The sequence below is a fragment of the Culex quinquefasciatus genome, chromosome 2 (assembly GCF_015732765.1).
Source record: "Culex quinquefasciatus strain JHB chromosome 2, VPISU_Cqui_1.0_pri_paternal, whole genome shotgun sequence".
Lineage (NCBI taxonomy): Eukaryota > Metazoa > Arthropoda > Insecta > Diptera > Culicidae > Culex > Culex quinquefasciatus.
Window position 1 is genome coordinate 172,353,431 of NC_051862.1, and position 20,276 is coordinate 172,373,706.

Here is a 20,276-nt window from a genome sequence, read left to right on the forward strand (position 1 = left end):
TGCGTTGTGAATTTCGCTTGAATGGCTGGAAAGACTGTTTTTATCTCATGAATTTTGTTCAATTTGCGAAATTAATTTTGTATTTACGTAACTATATCACCAAAAATCTTATTTAGATAGGATCGTGTGAACGGAAGGTTTTCTGCGAACCTGATTCTCCTTTTTTTGTAAAAAAAAATGAAAATGGAAACTAGGGGTTTCTTAATTTTGTGTTTAAAATTGAATCTTTCACATCGAATGTCTTTATACACTGAAAAAAATATGGTTATATTCATCAGGAAATGCCATAAAAAGGAAATATTCGACCAACCAAAAGTTCAACCTTCCAGCCTTTATTGAAGAGTTAGAACCATTTTTAAGTGATTTTGAGTCTAATTTCAATTTGCTATGTTTTCAAAATGGCGCATTTTGGCGCAAAACCGAACAATGCACCTTAAAGTACACACTTTCAACTACATTGAAAATATCTACGAGTCTATTTTTTGATATCTCGATTTGAATTTGACGGTTTTTAATCAATTTATTTATATTTCAAAGCGGAATCTTATTGAAAACGTGGTAATAATCGGTAAATTGATCGATTTTTATAGAAAATACATTGTTTATGCATAAAATTATGACACACATTCTAAAATTATGAAGAAAAACATGTTTAGCCCAAAAATAACGTAAATTAAAATTTTAAATATTTAAGTGTTCGTATTTTAAATTAAATATTTCCTTTTATATTTGGTCAGTTTAGAAAGGTTGTCGTATTTTTCTATAGACAAAGTATTTTCCATCAAAATTGATCAATTTTCCCTTCAATTCACCGATTTTCAACTCGTATTCAATATGATTTCGATTAACATTTATAAATAGATTGATTAAAACCCGTCAAATTCAAATCGAGATATCAAAAAATAGACACGGATAGACACGGAGATATTTTCAGGAAATGTAGTTGAAATTGTGTACTTTCAGGTGCATTGTTCGGTTTTGCGCCAAAATGCGCCATTTTTGAAAACATAGCAACTTGAAAATAGATTCAAAATCATAAATATGTCGGATCATTGTCAATAGTAAGACTCTTATGTAAAATTTAATGACAAAACACTTTGTCGGAGACTGAAAAACGATTCGAGTTAACCCTGAGAAGACGTTTTTGAATGAAAAGATTTTTTTTCATCAACTTTAACGATCTATAGCTACCCTTAAACCTTAACCGATTGTTGGAGCCAACTGAAACAGTGGATGGTCGCACCTTTTCCACACGCCACTGGACTCGTGGTTGACAGCCAAGCCTGTCAAGCCTCGACTGTCGTGACAGTGCGTTGAGCAAGATTGACAGTTGTCACCAAGAGGAAATAAATCATTACAGTTTAGATAGAGAACAAACAACACGCGTTTTTTATTACTTGGACAAGTCTCGTCCTTTTAATTGTTAATTTAATTATCTTTGTGCCCGCGTACCACCTCGGCCACCGTGGGTACGTTTGGGGCTACAAAAGTGGCGACTCGGTGATTGTTTTGACCGAGTTTTCTCGGTCGAAATTTCGCCCACGCGGAAAAGTTTTCTCCGGGGAAGATCCGGACGCGAGATGGATGGTGCGTCCTCCATGGACCAGCAGCCGGCGGGTCAGCAGCAGCAGATGCCGGGCGGCGTTGCGCCAGTGGAGCAGCAGCCGGTGCCGGACGGGCAAGTCGCGGCGGGGCAACATCAGCAGGCGTTCATCCGTTCTCCTCTCCATCCTCCGCCAGAACTCCAACGCTTGCTGGAACAACAGCGAGGTTATGTGCACGAGATGTTTCGGCAGCAACACGAGGTGGTCAGACTTCAGCTGGCACGGATTCAGCAGCAGCAGCTGGAATTTATGCAGCGCCAAGGCCACATTCTGCGAAACATCGTCGCGGCGGTGAACGAGCAGGTTTCGCCGCACCCGGATGCTCAGGAGTGCGCAAAAATGAGCCACACGATGGGCAACTCCAGGAGGGCTGAGGAGGTTAGGTTCGAGCAGCAGGAAAGCAACATCGCCAGTTCGATCGTTGAGGGTGTCAACACAGGCAGTGATGGAGATCGCCGTAAGTTTGTGCCGATTGTAAACAACAAGTCGGCTCGTGTAAATCTTGACACGGGATCTGCCACCACTAAAGCATCGACCGGAACGTGGCGCAAAGTTGGCTGTCAGCCGACGTCAACATCCGTAGCGGAAGCGGTTGCGGCCCAGATGCTGGAGGTTGACGGGAAGTTTTACTACGAGATGACCGTCGGTGGGTGGTCATTCGTTGGTCTGGCCCGGGCGACACGTGAGCAGTTGTTTGGTTGCGACACGACTGACGGTTTCGGACCATCGCAGTTGTCGAACGTAAACATCTCGCAACAGGGTGGCAACTCATCTCCAATCGGTGGTATTTTCAAGGCGGTGATGAAGGTGGACTCCGGCTGTTTGAGCAGTTTCGTCGACAGAGAGCTGGCAGCGGACGTGGTACCTGGGTTCCGGAGTGCGGAACGCCGAACAACCGCAAAGTATCGACCCCTGGATGAAGTGCTGAACCAGCTCAAGCAAGATCTGTTCTTCTCACCCGTGGCCAGTCCGGAGCGTTTTCTGGTTGTGCGGGAGGAAGGTGAGCGGCTCCAATGCAAGTACAAATCTCGTCGCCAGTACAAACATCAACAACCAGGCACGACGGCAGTGTTGGAAGCGTCGCAGCAGCTGACTGAAATTAAGCTGGCTGGACCGTGGAGGATTTCTGGTCTCCTTGATGACCTCGATGACCCGCTAGCAGTGCGTAAGAACAAGGCGGGGAGGAGCATCACCAAAATCCACATGCAAGTGCTGGGAGGTTATCTGAAAGCGTACGGAAGCATTTGGAACCGACAGGGTGTCGGCTGTGCTTCGCCTTCTGAAGAGATTTTGGAGCGCATTCGAACAAAATTGGAATTTGAACCGCCACCATCAACAACGTCATCAGCTCTTGCAAGCGAGCGAATGAAGCGAACTCGAATGTTTGCGCGACATGATTCGGTGTATTCGAAGTACACTGACAGCAAGAGGCAGTGGTCAACAGGTGTGGACTACGATCGAAGCAACATGGTGATGGACGACCGACGACAGATTGAACCACATGCTGCCCAGCCACGCAGTTCTGCCGATTGGGATCCAGGACCAGAAACTGTGAGGAAAGCGGTCGCAGCGGCCGGGGAGACTGGAACGTTTCTTGCGCTCGGGCTCTGGCTGTCTCAACAACTTCTTACCAACATCACGATCACCCCAGCAGTCCGTGTCGTCAAGGAACGGACCTGCGCCATCGGTACCGGTGCCATGCTGTTCTTCAAGGTTGAAGAAACCTGCAGTGGTTCGACCCGTACCAGTTCAATTAAAGCGGGGGATGTTGGAGCCAACTGAAACAGTGGATGGTCGCACCTTTTCCACACGCCACTGGACTCGTGGTTGACAGCCAAGCCTGTCAAGCCTGGACTGTCGTGACAGTGCGTTGAGCAAGATTGACAGTTGTCACCAAGAGGAAATAAATCATTACAGTTTAGATAGAGAACAAACAACACGCGTTTTTTATTACTTGGACAAGTCTCGTCCTTTTAATTGTTAATTTAATTATCTTTGTGCCCGCGTACCACCTCGGCCACCGTGGGTACGTTTGGGGCTACAAAACCGATCAAGCTCAAAATTGGTACAGTTACATATTTTTGTCTAAAGAATCGAGTCTTTACCACCCTAATCACCACTCATCAGAACACCAGTTGGAATAAAGTTTTTTTTTTCGAAGGCTTGCTTTCTCATTGTTATCTCATCTCATCTCATTTTCTCTTATCATTCTCTCATTCTCATCTCTCCAATGCAATTGGAGCGTTTTGGTACGGGATGTCCACGCATCCTTCCCCCCATGTAGTTTCTGTGAAATGTGACCCGTAATTGGAATCCATTCTTCGGCAAACACAACGCAATAGGGCTGGTAGCTTTAATTTGTGTATTACCTTTTCTGGTGTTTTCGGCTGTTCTGCAATTATTAATCATGAGAAAAAAAACACTTGGAGCGTAATCTAACCACAAGACTTTCCAGTATACTTTCATCGGACTGGTTGCGTCGATTGTAGTTTAAAGATAAAAGTGCACTTTCAGTATATTATCAAAATTTGAGTTTGTAGCTCCCCACAGAGGGATGTGATGCCGATACACACCAACGCATTACTGAATTTAACTAAATTTACTAAAATCTGCACGGAGAAAAAACGTACCATGCAGAATTAACACTTTGTTCGTGGTTCCGAATTTCATGAATACTTGTTCGCGATTTAGAGAACTGATTTTTCTCCTTGACGATTCGCTGAAAGTTTAGGAAAGTTTGAAGCTTGTTTCAGCAAAAAAAAACTGGCTGAAAATTACAGTAGTTTATCTTTTAGTAAACATTAACTGAAATCGAACCATAGAATCTGGTGTGTAACATTGCATTTTTTGCCTTCCTCACTAGAGGTTCAAAAAAAAAAAAAAAGCGCGAGAAGCTAGATTTTTAAGGTAAATTCAATGATTATCTTTATAAACATGAGCTGGAACCATTAAAACTTGCTCTGAAAAAAGTTATTTCTATAAAAAAACATAATTTCTGCATTTGTTTATCATTTCAACATTATGTTTTAATATTATTCTCAATCCAAAAGCAATTTTATGATGATTTTTACAAAAAGTCTAAATATTAATTGATCTTCACACTCAGTTCCGTTAAAGTGAAAGACCGTTCTGTTCTTCACAATTTTGTTGTAAAATATCAATCATAAACAGGATCAGAAGAATTGTAATGAATTATAAATTTCAAATTTCCCGGGATTCCCGTTAGACTAGATACATTGCAAACACAGAATCCAACTGCCTCCTTTCTAATTCAGCATTAATAAAACCCTAATGTACCTCCTTAATTGGACACCAAACACAACCTAACATCGAATCAGATTTCCCAAGACCGCACCAGCCGGTTTCTCTAGCAAGCAGACTAATTTAGGCCTTCCCTGGTGACACCCATCGTGTTCTGTTTATACATGTTACATAACGTTACACTATGCTCCTATAAGCGGTTCCCGGTCGTTGGGGCCTGCTGATTCCATTTTTGTGCCAACCGGCCGCCTGCCCGAAGGATGATATCATGGGGCCTCCACTCTGCTCTGAGCTGTGGTAGCGTGGTGGCAAGTGGCAGCACACATAAAACCTCAAACTAAACGAGTTGTGGCTTTCTGTTTGTGTTGGCCAGCCTCCTCCACTCCTCCACAATTTTAAAACAGACAGGTAAGCCGGCTCTTGCCCCTTACACGTGTGTTAAATGTTCTTAACCTTGGTGGTGGTAGTCCTGGGAATACGGCAGGACATGCTGGTTGGTTGATTTTGAAAAAAAAAGAGTAAAACAAAAAAACATGCTAAAACAAGCAAAGATAATGAGAATCCTTGAAGCAAGCTCACACACACACACACGGTCCGTTACAAGAAGAAGCTACAGAGAAGTCTGTCACACTTTTCCTGCGCGCCATGTTCAGGAGATAAATTTGCAAGACTTGTGTACAGCATTATGGAAGTTGATGGGGTTGGCGAGAGGGTTGGTGACCCTTTTTGTCGGTACGTTGTTGCGTCCACTGTGGAAATTTCAACGGTAGAAGCCGCGGGCAAAGCTGTGGAAACGCAGCCCGGGTTGAGGGATGAGGCTTGAAAGAAGTATTTTTGTGGGTGTAATCCTTCAAGCAACGTTGCCACTCCTGATTACCGCAACGTTTTTTTTTTTTGATAATGCAACTGTGGTCAGCATTATGGGTGATAAATTTAATTAAAGTACAAATATTTGTCACTTTAAGCGTTTGATCTAAACAAAAATAAGAAAAATCTTTAAAATATACACAAAGTATAACGCGTCTCCATCATATTAAAATATATCTTGAATTAACTACCACGCGTCTCCATTGAATTCTTTAACAAATTTTGAGTGATCATGTCTCTCAATGCTTTTTTTCTATAAATACCATAAATAATTTCATTGTATTGGTTCGATAACCAAAAATAAATCCCAGCCTCAAGACCCAAATTCTGTCCAAACCGTGGTTATCTACTCGCCGTCGTTTTCCCCAGCGCAGCAATGTCACAACAATCTCATTACTGTAAAGTGAAAAAAAAAAAACACTTTACCCTCCAGGCACGGCGGCGTGCGGTCAGAATTCTCCAAATTTGAAATCACCGAATTACATGGAAGGGCCAGGAGGGCGCTTCCCTCGCCAAAAAAGAGCGACGCATGAAATACGTGCGCGCCATATAAATAAAAAGTATCCGCGTGTAAAGTCACCGCTGTCACACCCTTGTTGGCATGTTGCCTCTGGGGTCCGTTTAACAATGGGTCGTGGGGTGGTGAAAATGGACAGGTTTCTTTTCCGGATTGATGTGATATATATTAAAAAAAAAAACAATTTAATTTTGGTAGGTTGAACCACTAGGGTGGAATCGAAAATTGTTTTTTTCAGCAACATATTTTTTGGGTCCCTTTTAGGGTCCCAAAAAACCTCCCAGAATTTGGTAGCGATTGGCTTAGCCCACGATTGGCGCAAAACGAATGAAATTTGTATGGAAATTACTATGGGAAAACTTGCATTTTCACATTTTTAAATTTACAAAATTCATGTTTTATTATTTCATGAAACTAACACCGTAGAAGTATAGCCTTGAATGTCTTGAACAACTCTTCCGAAGACAGTATGGTGCCAATTTGCTTCTAACAAAAGTTACAGAGTGTTCAAGAGAGACATTTCGAAATACTCGGTAAAAATCATACTTTTTGCCAACACTGCCAAGTCAAACAGAACCTTTCGGAAACTATAATATATTTGATGATTTGGGGCGCAACTTAACTACATAATGTCTTCTGAACACTTCTTCACGTCGATTTTTTGTAAGGTTCATCAAAATATAAGAACAGTCATGTCTGTTTTGTGTTTCATGGTTCCTTAGGCAATGTTGGCAGAATATTTGAGTTAAAATGATTATTTCAATACACTACTTTTGAAAACTCTATATCTTTTTTATGACGCACTTTAGCACCATACTGTCTTCGGGAGAGTTGTTTAGGACATCCAAGGCTTCACTGCTAAGGTGTTGGATTCATAAAATAATAAAACATGAATTTTGTAAATTCAAAAATGTTAAAATGCTAGTTTCTCCATAGTAATTTCCATACAAATTTCATTCGCTTTGCGTCAATCGTGGGCTTAGCCAATCGCTACCAAATTTTAGGGGGTTGTTTGGGACCCTAAACGGGACCCAAAAATTTATTGTTGATTGGATTTTAATCATTTTCAATTTTCCCATATAACTAGATTCCACCCTATTGAACCACGTTGAACATTTGGTTGGTTGAGTATTGCTTTATGTTTTAGTAATTTGACATAAAAAATGTGTAAAAATGAAAAAAAATTAGCAATGATGAAAATTTACTAATTCCTGTTACAAAGTATAGCACTTTTTTTGACACATAATCTGTCACTATTCCCTGATGAATATAACCTTTTTTTCTGTGCAGTTATAATCTATTAACTTAACTATTTAGAATCAAACTGACAGTTACATAAAAATATCTAAATAGCAACAACGTTGACCAAGGATCTGACACACATGCAGTTTTCTGAAGTCACCGCCAGAGGCACTGTCAATATTGTTTACGTGTGGTTTTTGGAAAGGTCGTATGTATAATTATTTTTTCAAATTATTTTTTCTGTACGTTTTCTCTTTCTTTTGCTTATATATTTGAGATAATTACAAGGATTGCTAAAATTTCTCCATATTTGACAATTTTAATATCAAAAAATTACAAAGTATTACTTGACCATCCAAGCAATACATCATAATACACTAAACTAAAAATGAAATATATTCCATCTCCTTGAAACAACATAAACTTTGATTCTTCCTGACCGTTGGTTGGTTTAAAATAAATTGCGTTAGAAAAATACTCAATATATTTCCGTTGAAAATGTTTTAAACTAATTTTAATTGTACACCAAAATGATAATATGCCAACATAAGGTGCTCGATGGAATTAAATGCTGATCCCCAAGGTTCAAGTCCGAGATTAAATGTAAATCTTTTTAAAGAAAAAGCAAATAAACTTAAAAAAGTGTTTATTTTTTGAATTATGACCGATGCGCATGCGACCTTTTCAAAAGCTACGCGTCAAAAACTTGGTTCGATTTTAACTTTCACTCGCAACACTCCGTATTATACGAATAAAAATCCGTATTAGGATCGAAAATCCGTACAGTTGGTATAAAATGATATAATAGTAACGCAGTTTCGCCGAGTTAGATAAATAGGACGATCGATATTTGCACGAATTGTGTACAATTTTTTTTGCAATTAAAAAAACACTTATTTTTTCTAAGTGAAACGTTTGATTTCTTGCATTAGATTAGCGTCCTTGTGTTAGTCAACATTTCGATAAAAGTGCTGAAATGTGGAACTTTTCAGCACTCGACTTAGTGCTCTGATTTGTGATTGATATCTCATTTTGGTTTGGTGTCTGTGTGTGTTGGTTAATTCAATCACCAAAACAGCGCCAAAATGTAAAAAAATACCTTTCGAGTGTTTAAACGTAGAACTTTTCAGTACTAAAACAAGTGCTACTATGATCTTTACAACACGGCTGTATTTGGTGATGATGAATCACTATAGAATGACAGAGAAAGTATGCATTTTCAAAACAGAATTGCAAACTAAAAAAAAATGTTTGCGCTTAATTATTTCCCATTTTGACTATTTTTTCAGTCGAGGAACATTTTTTTTTCTTTAATTACGCTATTTTGACCCATTTCTGTCTGGAAATCCTGTAGTGCTGATTCCACCCTCTTCCCAACCCCTAATCCAAAGATATTCGTCAGTCACCATCCTCCATCCTCCAGCACATCCTGTTCGGAGCACAGCGGAGCGACTTGATGTCTCAATCAGGATTCGCGCGCGCCACCTTGGCTGCTGGTGTGGAGAAATTGATTTCCACTTTGGCACTCAATTTTCCGTTTGAAGGGTTCCGGTCGTTCGTAACTCAACTAACAATTAACTGCGCTGCTGCTGCTGCTGCTGCTACTAAAAGGACCTTGCCGGGCAGCTGATGCCTGCATCAGCACTAAACTAAAACGCACTCACGTCCGGAATTAATGAACTGTCCACTAGAGACTTGTCGTTCGCTTCGTCGATGCCAACGGCGCCACTACCACTGCTGCTGCTGCTTGGCAAAGTCCCATAGCACTAGTTATGTGAGTGTGTATAGTTTTGCATCCACTTAACGGGCCCCTTAAGTGGGGAACGAAGCGAACATCGTTCTTCAGCGAACTCCTCTTTGGAGTATTCCCTTCGAGCACCACGAGATTAAACCATCCATCGCTCTCCAGTGACACTCTACTACAGTAGCTATAGCATACACTCGGGCGCGCTAAGTGAGCCAAATACGCGCCTGATTGGCTGCAACATTTGGTCGAACAAAAGCCAACCAGGATTGCGCCTTTTTGCATACCACCCGCACCACACCTGCTAGCTTCCGTTGATCGTTGTAATCGCGCAAACAAGTACGGGGCACACACACCCACACACTTCCGGTAGTGTCTTTTACAAAACAACGTGCCCCTTCACTCCGACGGGAGGGACCATACGTGGAACCACGACCGAGCGTCTCGAAGGATGTACACAAACTGATGTCGACGATGATGCGGATTCGTGCCACATGGTCTTTCATCTCGGCTTCGGGTGAGGAATCGTGGTCGTGTAAAGTTCGGTGAATATACCGGGTACAGCAGTGTTAGTACGGCTACTTCATTGTTGAGTGTTTGTGTAGGAGCGAGTAGGGAACAGTTAGCGTGGGTTACCATACGTCTCCACTGAACAGAAATCTAGAGTTTGGAACCGCCTTGAGTCAAAGGTATTAAAAACGTTACTTAATCGACCCTTAGGTGGTTGAAGCCTTCCTCACATTTAGAGGTTAATGCGATTTAAAATATACACAAAAGGGCGGATTTTCCAGTGTTCTAAAAGGAATTTTGATTACCTATTCAAAGATACGTCGCATGACAGACCCGGACAACGTTTTCATCAAAATATCTGAAATCTGGCCTCCAAAAAGTGCATAAATAACACTTAAGTGCCAATAACTTTTGATAAGGTTGTCAAATCTTCAATCTTTTGAACTCGTTGGAAAGGTCTTTTGATTACCTATCCAACGACAGATAGATAGATCCGGACAACGTTTTCATCAAAATATTCGAGATCCGGCCTAAAAAAGAGCATAAATATCACTTAAGTGCTTACAACTTTTGATAGGATTGTCAGATCTTCGATCATTTGAGCTTGTTAAAAAGGTCTTTCTAAAAATGTAGCATGACGGACTTTTGTTTAAATATTTTTAAGAATAACTTTTGAAGTACTTAACTAAACATTATAATTTTCAATAGCGACTTATGGGACCTCAAGACGGATTGAATGAGCCCAAAACAGACAAAATTGGTTAAGCCCGTGCCGAGATAATCCAGTGCAAATTTTTTGATCAACATCCCACCACACACACAGACATTTGCTCAGAATTTATTTGATTCTGAGTCGATATGTATACGTGAGGTTGGGTCTTTTTATATCCTTTCCTCATTGAGGTGAGGAAGGCAAAACACCAAAAAAGCAAAAACTGAAAATTTGGTTTATTGAACCTTTTCAAAAAAAAAAACCCCAGAGATGTTCTTTTAACCCTCTACAACCCAACCTCGCCTCCAGGCAGACTTCGATCTAAAAAATCACCTGAAAACAAATTTTGAACCAATTTTTGATCTTTAAAAATATTTTGATGGAAGAACTCAAAAATTTTAAGATAATTGACTTTGCCAATGTTTTGAAAAAAAAAAATGTTTGGTCTGGGGTCAACTTTTTGCTGTGTTTCTTAATACCATGTCCTCTATACAACCTCTACATTATGTTCAATTAAATATGCATTAATTTTTTAGTATACCAGACTATACCTCCAAACATTTTTCTACAATTAAAATGATGGCGGTATCGTTCTATAGCAAAGAATGCGAAAAAAATACAAGCAAAAAATTAAAAAAAATTGAAAAACATAAACTAAACAAGATAAACGCAAATTAAAGTACTAAAAATGAAACAATAAAAATATAACACAAGAGAAGTAAAGTTTTTCGTAGAACAACTTCCTTCTTAACACGGGAAAAATAGAAATCTCTGAAAAAAATGAACAGTAGAGGGTTTTAATGGCTGGCCAAATGGTCATCTTTTGAGCATTAACACAAAACGATCCAAATTGATTTGGTAAATTTGTCGATTTTTAAACATTAAAAGTTAAGAAGCATTTTTTAGGTGTTAGGAATGATTTTTCAATTTTATCAGTAATTGAATGCGCTAGAAATTTGCTGTAAGTTTATTTTTAAAATTTTTGGACCATGCCAAGATTGTGTTATTTGAAGAAGAACACTGTTTTGCCAACATTCAAACACTTTTTTTTTGTATATTACAACTGGCTCAAGTTTTAATCCATTTCATGGCATTAGCATTGTGGTTTACACACTTCGAATTCCAAGTTTGGGTAACTTTAACAGCGCATTCTGAATCAGTTTTTGAACGGGATTCAATCCATTTTTGCATTATAGGGTACCTTAATAATTTTTCAAAATTTTCATTAGTTTTAATCGATTTGGTGTCTTTGGCAATGTTGTGATGTTTCTGACTTCTGAGAAAAATAGGTATAATCTAAAAAAAACAAGCATTTTTAATTTGACTTTCGGCACACAAAATCGATTGCTCTTAATAACCCTTTATGTTAAAACGACCAAACTGGATATTTGCATACGAGAAGACAAAGAGCACGAATCGGTAGTAAAGAGGTACCGTAAGATGGGGTGAATTGGGACTACAGTCTGAATAGGGACAGCAGTTTTTAGAGCACTTAAAGCTTTTAAATTTAAAAACGGATGTACACATTTTGTTGGCCTGTTCTAACCGAAACCAACCAGAAAAATCAAAATGTTGTGCTCCAACATGGTTAAAACTGCTGTCCCAATTCGCCCCATGTGTCCCGATTGACCCCAGTTTACGGTACTTTGCACGGACGGAGAGGACAATACGCGAAATGGCCTAGAGTATTATCCTCATGGGGTCATTATCCAAAAAGTTCACCCTTCAAAAATAAAAGTGTCGCCACCGAGAACCGAACCGAAGACCTTTGGCATACCGCAACGCGCATTTGCCGTATCGGCCACCATGGTTCGATGCCTATATGACAGTCGTTTGTTCATATTAGCCACTCATCTGGACGAACTATGTATTTCAATGAACGAACGAACAAGATTTGTTGTTGTTGTAAACGCAAGAGGACTATACCCTTGCAAAATAGTACTTTCCTCTCGTTTCAATTCTGAAGCATTATTCACTCGGTCTGTGCTTTAACTGTGGGTTTACCATCATAGGGACGTGGCGTTACATCGTGCTCCCATCTGGTTTTTTGAAGTGCAAGTGTGGAAAAGTGCTGAGTCATCGTCTAAAAATAGACGGCGTCCTATCTCGCTCAGCAAAATGAAGTCGATAAAGTAGTCGGTTTGATGGAGAAAAAGTGGAAAACGTGGTCTAAAAATAGTGACGCCATCTTCCTATTGAGCTATGGAACAAGTTAGTAAAAATTAATTTGGCAGTTGCGCCAACTTTTCAAAAAAAATCCTAATAAAAAAACGTGGAAAAAACGTCAAAAACGATTTTGAACGCTCAACCAAACCACAAATTTTTTGATGTAAAATTAATTTTGCAATTGAAAAGTGCGTCATATAATTTTCGAAAAAATATTTCGAAAAAAATAATTATACAGTAAAAATTTGACCTATGACCGACTCGACTATGACCAAAGCCCGGAGGGAGGGAAAGGGCTGGCAAAGTAATGAAAAATATTTTCAAAATAATTCAATAATTCAGATCCACGATGTCAACATTCAAATGAAGAAAAGTTTTTTAAAATGCTTTTACACCAATCGAATTGATTTTTTTTTAAAATAATATCTAAAGGAGAAAATTCACGATAAAAAACATTTTGTGGTACCGTACATCGGAATTTCACAGAAATTTTAGCCAGTTTTAACCGCCCATTTAGCTGCATAACAGACTACTTACAACGTTTCTAATAATGTCATTTTCCCGGTAGCTTCCGGTTTCATACGAACCCTGCTTGCCGTTTTCAATTGCGATCTTCTAGGAAACGAATGTTATCACATAAGACAACGTAGTGGAATTACTCGTAAGTCGTGCCGAGTCGTCTACTACCGGGTATCTCAATGCTTATAAATAAGGTATAACTTATTTATTAGTGACATTAACCAAAACGTGATTCCCGTGAAATGTGGTGGCTTATTTTTGGCATACTGTTGATACTTAAAGCTGTTTGAAATCGTTGAAAATGCTGAACTTTTGTTTGTGATTTCCTTTAATTATGGTTTGATGAAGTTCCCTTGGTCTTAATGAAGTCAAAATCTCACTCCAAACTGCAAAAAATGGGGGCAAAATATCAGCTTCAACAGTGTATTTTTGTTAAATCCAACCTGGTGGATTCAATTTTATTTCAAAGAGCCATCAATCTAAATTGGGAAGTCAACTAGTTCTTGATAAATAATTAATGTGACGACGCGTTGATGTTTTTGTTACGATTTGATGTTAATCCTCTCAATAAAGCAAACAACATTTATTAATCACTCAATAAGAGTTAATAATTCAACACCAGGCTATTTCCCCGATATAAACGGTATCGTCACACCGGACCATCCATCAATGTTGCGCAAGGATGTCTTCTGGGAAAATGACTTTTTGGAACCGCTTCGGTTTGGACCGTTTCATCGTGGTGCGTAACTGTCTGGTTATCTTCTATCTGGTGTCGGTCCTGTTTGGGTTTTCCCTCCACGTGTACGATAGAACTAAGAAACGACTTGTGGCATCAAAACTTATAACGGTTTATAGTTTCGCTTTGGCAATCATTCCCTGTTTGTCATATAAGATTGCAAATCAATTATTGACTCTCGAAGGAGAACGCAAAAGTATAGTGGCGTCGGTAGTCGATTCCATCGAATCTTTGCTTTTAATACAATCATTGGTTTTCGGTACATTACGAAGGTTTAGGACATGGAAAGAGACGGCCGAGATTTTTGAAGAGATTTTCGCCATTGCAAATGGACTAGGATACCCGCTGAGAACGGTTGTTTATGTTGTGATGAAACGAATGTTGAAGAAAGTGGTGATAGGTTTTACACTCTTGATAGTTCCCGTTGCAAGCATTGCCATGCAAAAGTACCAGATCGAGCAAGTTCCGATTGATTGGATAGCCTTGCTTGTTACGATGTATCCTAAAGTGATGATTGTCAACGCTACTGGACTGTTCTACGGACAAGTTATGTTCGTTGGAAGATTCTTCGAAATTTTAAACCAGAAACTAGGCACTCTGCATCAAGAGGTAACTCGAGAGCTGGCCATAATCAGCTTTGGCAAAAGTTCCAATCTTTACACGGAAAAACTTCGTCAGATTGTGATACTTCGGGAACGGGTCTACATTCTGGCTCAACGTCTGAATAAAGCGTACAGCTATCAAATGCTCATAATTTTCACGTTGATTTCTATCCTTATCCTGAACCAGGTTAAACATGAAATTTGCAAGCTATCAAACTCTTTTTTTAATTTTTAAACATTAAATCCTTCCAGTTTTACTTCTTGTCTACCGTTGTCAACCGATACGCAAGGTACTCCGAAGATGTGTCTGCAAGATTAAGCGTTGCGGTGCTGTTCATGTGCATCCTGAACTTCCACGAAGCTTACAAGGTGGCGGATGCTTGCGAGCAGGCCATCGAAGAGGTGATCCACCACGCGACTCCACTGAAAAATAAATGCTTAGCTTGTTCTCTTTCAGTCTCGTGCCACTGCGGACATTTTGCACAAATTTAATGCCCTAAACATCAATCCGGAGCTCAAGAAGAATGTAATGCAATGTTGTGAGCACTCTGTCAATATTGATAAAAGAAAGATTGTTTGGCTTTCAGATTGAGATGTTTCTCATCCAGCTGCTGCACCATCCCTTGAAGTTCACTGCCTGCGGAATGTTCTCGCTGGATTACACTGTGATCTTTTCGGTACGAGATGTAGGTTGTTTTCAAAGATGAAATTACTAACTTATTTGTTTATTTTCAGATCATTACTTCAACAGCTAGCTATTTGATAATTCTGATGCAGTTTGATCTGGCTGATAATGGCAATAGGAATTGTACGACGGTGTAATGTTTAAAATCGTTTTGATTATAAAATAATAAATTAATTGTTTTTATTATTACTTATTACTATTGAAATATTGTTTAAAAAATAAAAGTACAAAAAGCTGAATGCAATGGTTTTGAATTTGTCGTTTGACCGCCCATAACAGGGTTGAATTGTACGGGTGTTTGAACCGTTTGAACCAACATCCCAAATATTAGCTCGATTGAACGAAAACCCGAGCATCTCAAGCCAAGAAGGTACATTTTCCATACGATTTCAAGGGAGAAAGCCACTTTTTTCGAAAAGCTATTTTGAACAAATAAGCCATTTTTGCAATTATGTCAACAACATGACATATAGTTGATTCTTTGTGACTTCATAAGCTCTCCCATACAATTGAATAGAAGTTGTAAGGTCAAATTTGAACCACCCTTTTTTATGAAGGTTTAAAAGTAATTTATGTTTCACCACCATATCAACGCTAAGACGAAATGTTGTTAAATTTACATGATAATTGCACACAGGCAAGTCTACACTCTATAGTTGTCTACAGTCCAGATCCGAAGTTTCGATTATCCGAATGTTTGTATGGGACTTTGGATAATCGAATCACGAACAAAAAAAATGTTTTATTTCCTTACTTTTAACATCAAGTTCGAGTTATGCGACCCTATTTTAGTCGAATTAGTCCAATCAAACTAAGCTCAACAATAAAAATAAGACAGCGGAAAAATATACAAATATAAATTCCATGATTCGATTATACAATGTTTTGATTATCCGAAGTGAGATTTTGCCAAGGTCTTCGGATAATCGAGTTTGGAACGTTATGCAGACTCGATTATCCGAAGCCTCGATTATCCGAAGGATCGATTATCCGAAGTTCGATTATCCGAAGGATTTTATGGGACATCGGATATTCGAATCACGAACACCATTTTTTCGTTTTTTTTTTCTTTTTCTTGTTTTTAACATCAAATTCGAGTTCTGCGACCCCATTTAAGCCGAATTTGAATAGTTGATTGCCTAATAACATGCACTTTTCAATATTACGTTAATTTCAAATCACTTTAGCGTAGTTCAGGGGTTCAACAATCAAAAATATGACAACGAAAAAAAATATTAGAACTGGAGTTTTTCCGAGGCCTTCGGATAATCGAGTCTCGACGGATAATCGAGTCTGGACTGTATGGATATAAGAACATGGCGTACTTAATCGTTGAAGTCTTAACAGCATGTTTAACAAAATCAGCCCTATTTGTTGATTTTAACACTTGTAAAAACTTTCGTGTTGTCCTTTATCAATATTTGATCACTGTCACCTTCAAACACTATTCCCGCCCAAACATATCCTCAACTCAGTCCTTTCGTAACCATGACTCCAAGCAGGTTTAAGCAGGTTTCATTTCCGGTGCTGCTGCAGTTTCAACTAGTCAAGACAGTGCTCTTCGGGGTACTTCCGTTTCGTTACGATTCCACCACGGGTCAATTCCGTCTGTCCCGCCTAAGAATGCTGTACTGCTACGTGTCTGCTCTGGCCATGCCGGCGATTCGACTGATGGTATCTACGCAGCAATACGGAAAGCAATTCAATTCGCTGCGAATGATCGTATCCGCAATAGCCGAACTCACCGATGACATCCGGGTGCTCGTGGCCAACGTACTGCTGGTGTACCAGTGGAAGTGTCTGAACGAGCTGTACGGTGTGTTTCGACATTGCTTCACTAGACTGGACATTTCCCACGTAATTTTGTGGAATCCGTTGGCGCTGGGATTCTTGATAGATGTGGCATTTGTGATTATCATGTCACTCGATTTGATGTTAAGTCCTGCGCTATCACCCTACATGGCATTCAACGTGATAACGTACATTTTCACCGTTATAAATAATTGCTGCATTGTTCACATTTTCTACCTGGTTTTGTACTGCTTCCGGTTTGTGCTGACCAAGTTGACCGTCAAGTTAGAACAGGAATTGCGTTCAAACTTTAGGCGCGACAAACAAATCCGGAAACTATCGCTTATCTACTACAAACTGTACCGCGCTTCAGTCATCATCAACTACGTGTTTGGACTGCCAATCCTGTGTGGTATGATGCAGGTTTTTCTAACCATTTCTGGCTTGCTGTACTTTACACTGGTCAACGGACTGATTTGTGGCTCCTTCAAAACAACCGAAACCGTTTCGTATCTGTTTGGAACCATTTGGAATCTGCTGCAGCTGATGCAAACTGCTGAAGCTCTACGGATGTGCAGCCACATTTACGAACAGGTTCAATCATTTCAGTTTTAATGTTACCTTAGTTTCAAGCTAAATCATTTTACAGCTTAATTCAACGTCAAATTTACTGCACCGATTTAATCCAAACGGGGATTTAAAACTAAAACGAAGAGTATATCAAGAACTATTAGTTAAAATATTGTACCACACCTTGACCTCATCATTTTCATCCACAGATTGACATGCTCCAGGTCCAAATGATGCACAATCCGATTCGTTTTACGGCATGTGGAATGTACACACTAGACTTTTCGGTTTTGTTCCTGGTAAAATATTCGGATTCAATTCTCTATGACTTGATATTACGTTTGAACTTTCTCAGATTGTTGCCTCGGTTATGAGCTACCTGATAATATTGGTGCAATTTGAGGTGGCAAACAACTGTGGTCAGGACTCTAGGAATCAAGTGACCGACGCCGGCTCCATGGACCTGTGGTGAACGACGTAGTTTCAGTGCAGTTGAGCAAGTATTCAATCTTAGCAGCATGATAAGGAATACGAATGAACTATATGGTAATGTCTGTAAATGTTATAATCAAAATTAATGAAACTAAAAAAAACTCAAAAAACTTGTATAAATATTAATCAAAATTAATAAAACTAAAAAACCACAAAAAACTTGTATAAATATAAATACGATGTGTCTTCTTAAAATGATCGCCGTAACTTTCTTCAAGCTGTTTAAATATTATAAAGGAAATCCATCCTACGTTACAGTCATCCCACATATTCGGCACAGTTAGCAGATCGGCCAATGTTCGAAAAATCATAGAAAATCGATAACTCATCATAATGATTGGCTTTACTATCATGTTGAAGCTATTCTTATGATCTTCCGATTGATGGGTCTATACATTTTAACGTTTTATATCTAGTCTTTAAAAAAAAAAAAAATTCATCCTTGAAATCCAAGCAACTTTTGGTACCCAAACATTTATAGGTCATCGCTGAAGTTTTCAAGTTATCGCAGTTTAAGTGAAAAAACTGATTTTTACCCGTTTTTCCTCACTTTACCGTTTTTATTATGTTTTTTATTATTTATTTATTCCGTATCGTAACTTAAGACATTGTCTTTTTTAATGTTACATTGTGTGTTCTGCTTGAATTCAATTAACTTTAATAAACTAAAACGAACTTTGGTTCTCTTAATTAACTAATGGTTTAGATTGAGGTTGATAAGCAGATCACGCTTGAAAATATTTTTGGAAGGAGGTTGTTTTAACGTTACAGGTAGACTATTCCAATTTACGATGCCTCTTGCAAAAAAAACGATTGACTATATTAAAACGAGCTATGATTAGGTATAAGAAAGCTTAATGTCCTGGTGTTTCGAAAAGGTAATAATTTTTCAAATAGGTAAGTGGGTTTCTTGGAGTTAATGATCCTATGCAATACCATACATGAATGATTAGTGCGCTGACCACGCGGACGCGCTGTCTTGTTTTTGCATGCTCATTTTCATTTCTTTTATGTCGCTGTTTGTGTGCTTGGGTGAGTGGTTATTATAATTAAATAATGGCATCATTAGTGCGCTGACCACGCGGACGCGCTGTCCTGTTTTTGCATGCTCATTTTCATTTCTTTTATGTCGCTGTTTGTGTGCTTGGGTGAGTGGTTATTATAATTAAATAATGGCATCATTAGTGCGCTGACCACGCGGACGCGCTGTCTTGTTTTTGCATGCTCATTTTCATTTCTTTTATGTCGCTGTTTGTGTGCATGGGGTGATTGGTTATTATAACTTATTGGACATCATAAGGGCAGTGCTTCAGGGGACGCGCAGTCCTGTTCTTTTCGCGATAATTTTCATCGTAAATGATCGTAAAAATTTGTTCCAACTCGCATCGATCGATTTTATGAAGAGTAAAGCGTCATTTATTTACTATTTTTGAAATTTGCTCGCGTTATCTAAATTGTAAAAATATACTGATAAGTCCAGCCCATAGCACTACTGCTCGGCTGGCACGCGTTCGATAAAAAAAAACTTTTAAATAATCAATTATCTATCTTTCCGCAGCCGGCTGCCTAAGATTTAAAATTTTCAACCGATAAACAAAATGCTCATGGTCACATCACTGCCACTCGTGAATCCTGACCTCATACCCATCTACTAACCCCCTCAAAACTCATGTGATACTTTGTCGGAGATGCAGTCGATTGGGCGGTCTCTATCACTCAAGTATCGGACTAACATTCCCATCCACTTCCCCGTGACTCTACCACTGGTCGTGGCCGGCGCCGGTATTGATCAGCATGATAGGGGCCTTTGAGAAGTTGCGAAGCGAGGAAAGATAGCTCCCACTTATCTTCCACGGCTCGTGGATGTAACTTCTGGAGGTCCTGGTCAATAACGGAGTAGCAACTGCGGGTGGGCACCTATGCTTATGCTTATGCTTATCTATGCAATACCATACATGAACGAAATTTATATAAATTAGAAAAATTACATCCAATCAGTCTTTTCTGTAAATGTGAAACATGAGAATATCGATTTAAATTGAAAACATATCTTACGCATGCGTTTGATGCAAAACCCACTTTTTATGTTAAAAAAAACATATCTCCGAATCGTGTTAATGGATATTCGAAATTTTTGGATATGTTATGTAAAATATTACAATGAATCAGGGAAAAACATTTTCAGATATGGTCTTTGGTCCCGAGACCTTCAAATTAGCAAATGCAATTTTCATAGGACATTTTCAAATATTCAGCTA

At 39.0% G+C, this 20,276-nt stretch overlaps 2 protein-coding genes across 8 annotated transcripts in view; one reads left to right on the forward strand and one right to left on the reverse strand.

Annotated features, from left to right (window-relative positions):
* LOC6037543 (arrestin domain-containing protein 3) overlaps positions 1-9,686 on the reverse strand; it is a 68,859-nt gene extending 59,173 nt beyond the window's left edge. For 4 of the 7 annotated variants that reach the window (XM_038255455.1, XM_038255449.1, XM_038255450.1 and 1 more), the window contains exon 1: positions 9,537-9,686. The gene's annotated coding sequence lies outside the window, so the exon portion shown is untranslated. Of the gene's footprint in view, positions 1-9,522 lie in introns of all 7 variants that reach the window. The other 3 variants (XM_038255454.1, XM_038255453.1, XM_038255448.1) reach the window with 1 other exon arrangement.
* Positions 9,687-13,834: 4,148 nt separating this feature from the next.
* Positions 13,835-15,302, forward strand: LOC119766405 (gustatory receptor for bitter taste 22e-like). Its single transcript, XM_038250932.1, has 5 exons — positions 13,835-14,667; positions 14,733-14,882; positions 14,938-15,006; positions 15,068-15,157; positions 15,216-15,302. Exons 1-5 carry the CDS (start codon positions 13,840-13,842, stop codon positions 15,300-15,302), a joined length of 1,224 nt encoding a protein of 407 aa, XP_038106860.1. The 5' UTR covers positions 13,835-13,839.
* Positions 15,303-20,276: the final 4,974 nt, after the last annotated feature.

What these genes read in the sequence shown, in the direction of transcription:
- LOC119766405 (XM_038250932.1), top strand. Translation starts at nt 13,840, where the DNA reads ATGACTTTTTGGAACCGCTTCGGTTTGGACCGTTTCATCGTGGTGCGT. An exon ending in GCGAGCAGGCCATCGAAGAG is followed by an intron (nt 14,883 to 14,937) that starts GTGATCCACCAC and finishes GTTCTCTTTCAG; the next exon opens with TCTCGTGCCACTGCGGACAT. An exon ending in ATTACACTGTGATCTTTTCG is followed by an intron (nt 15,158 to 15,215) that starts GTACGAGATGTA and finishes GTTTATTTTCAG; the next exon opens with ATCATTACTTCAACAGCTAG.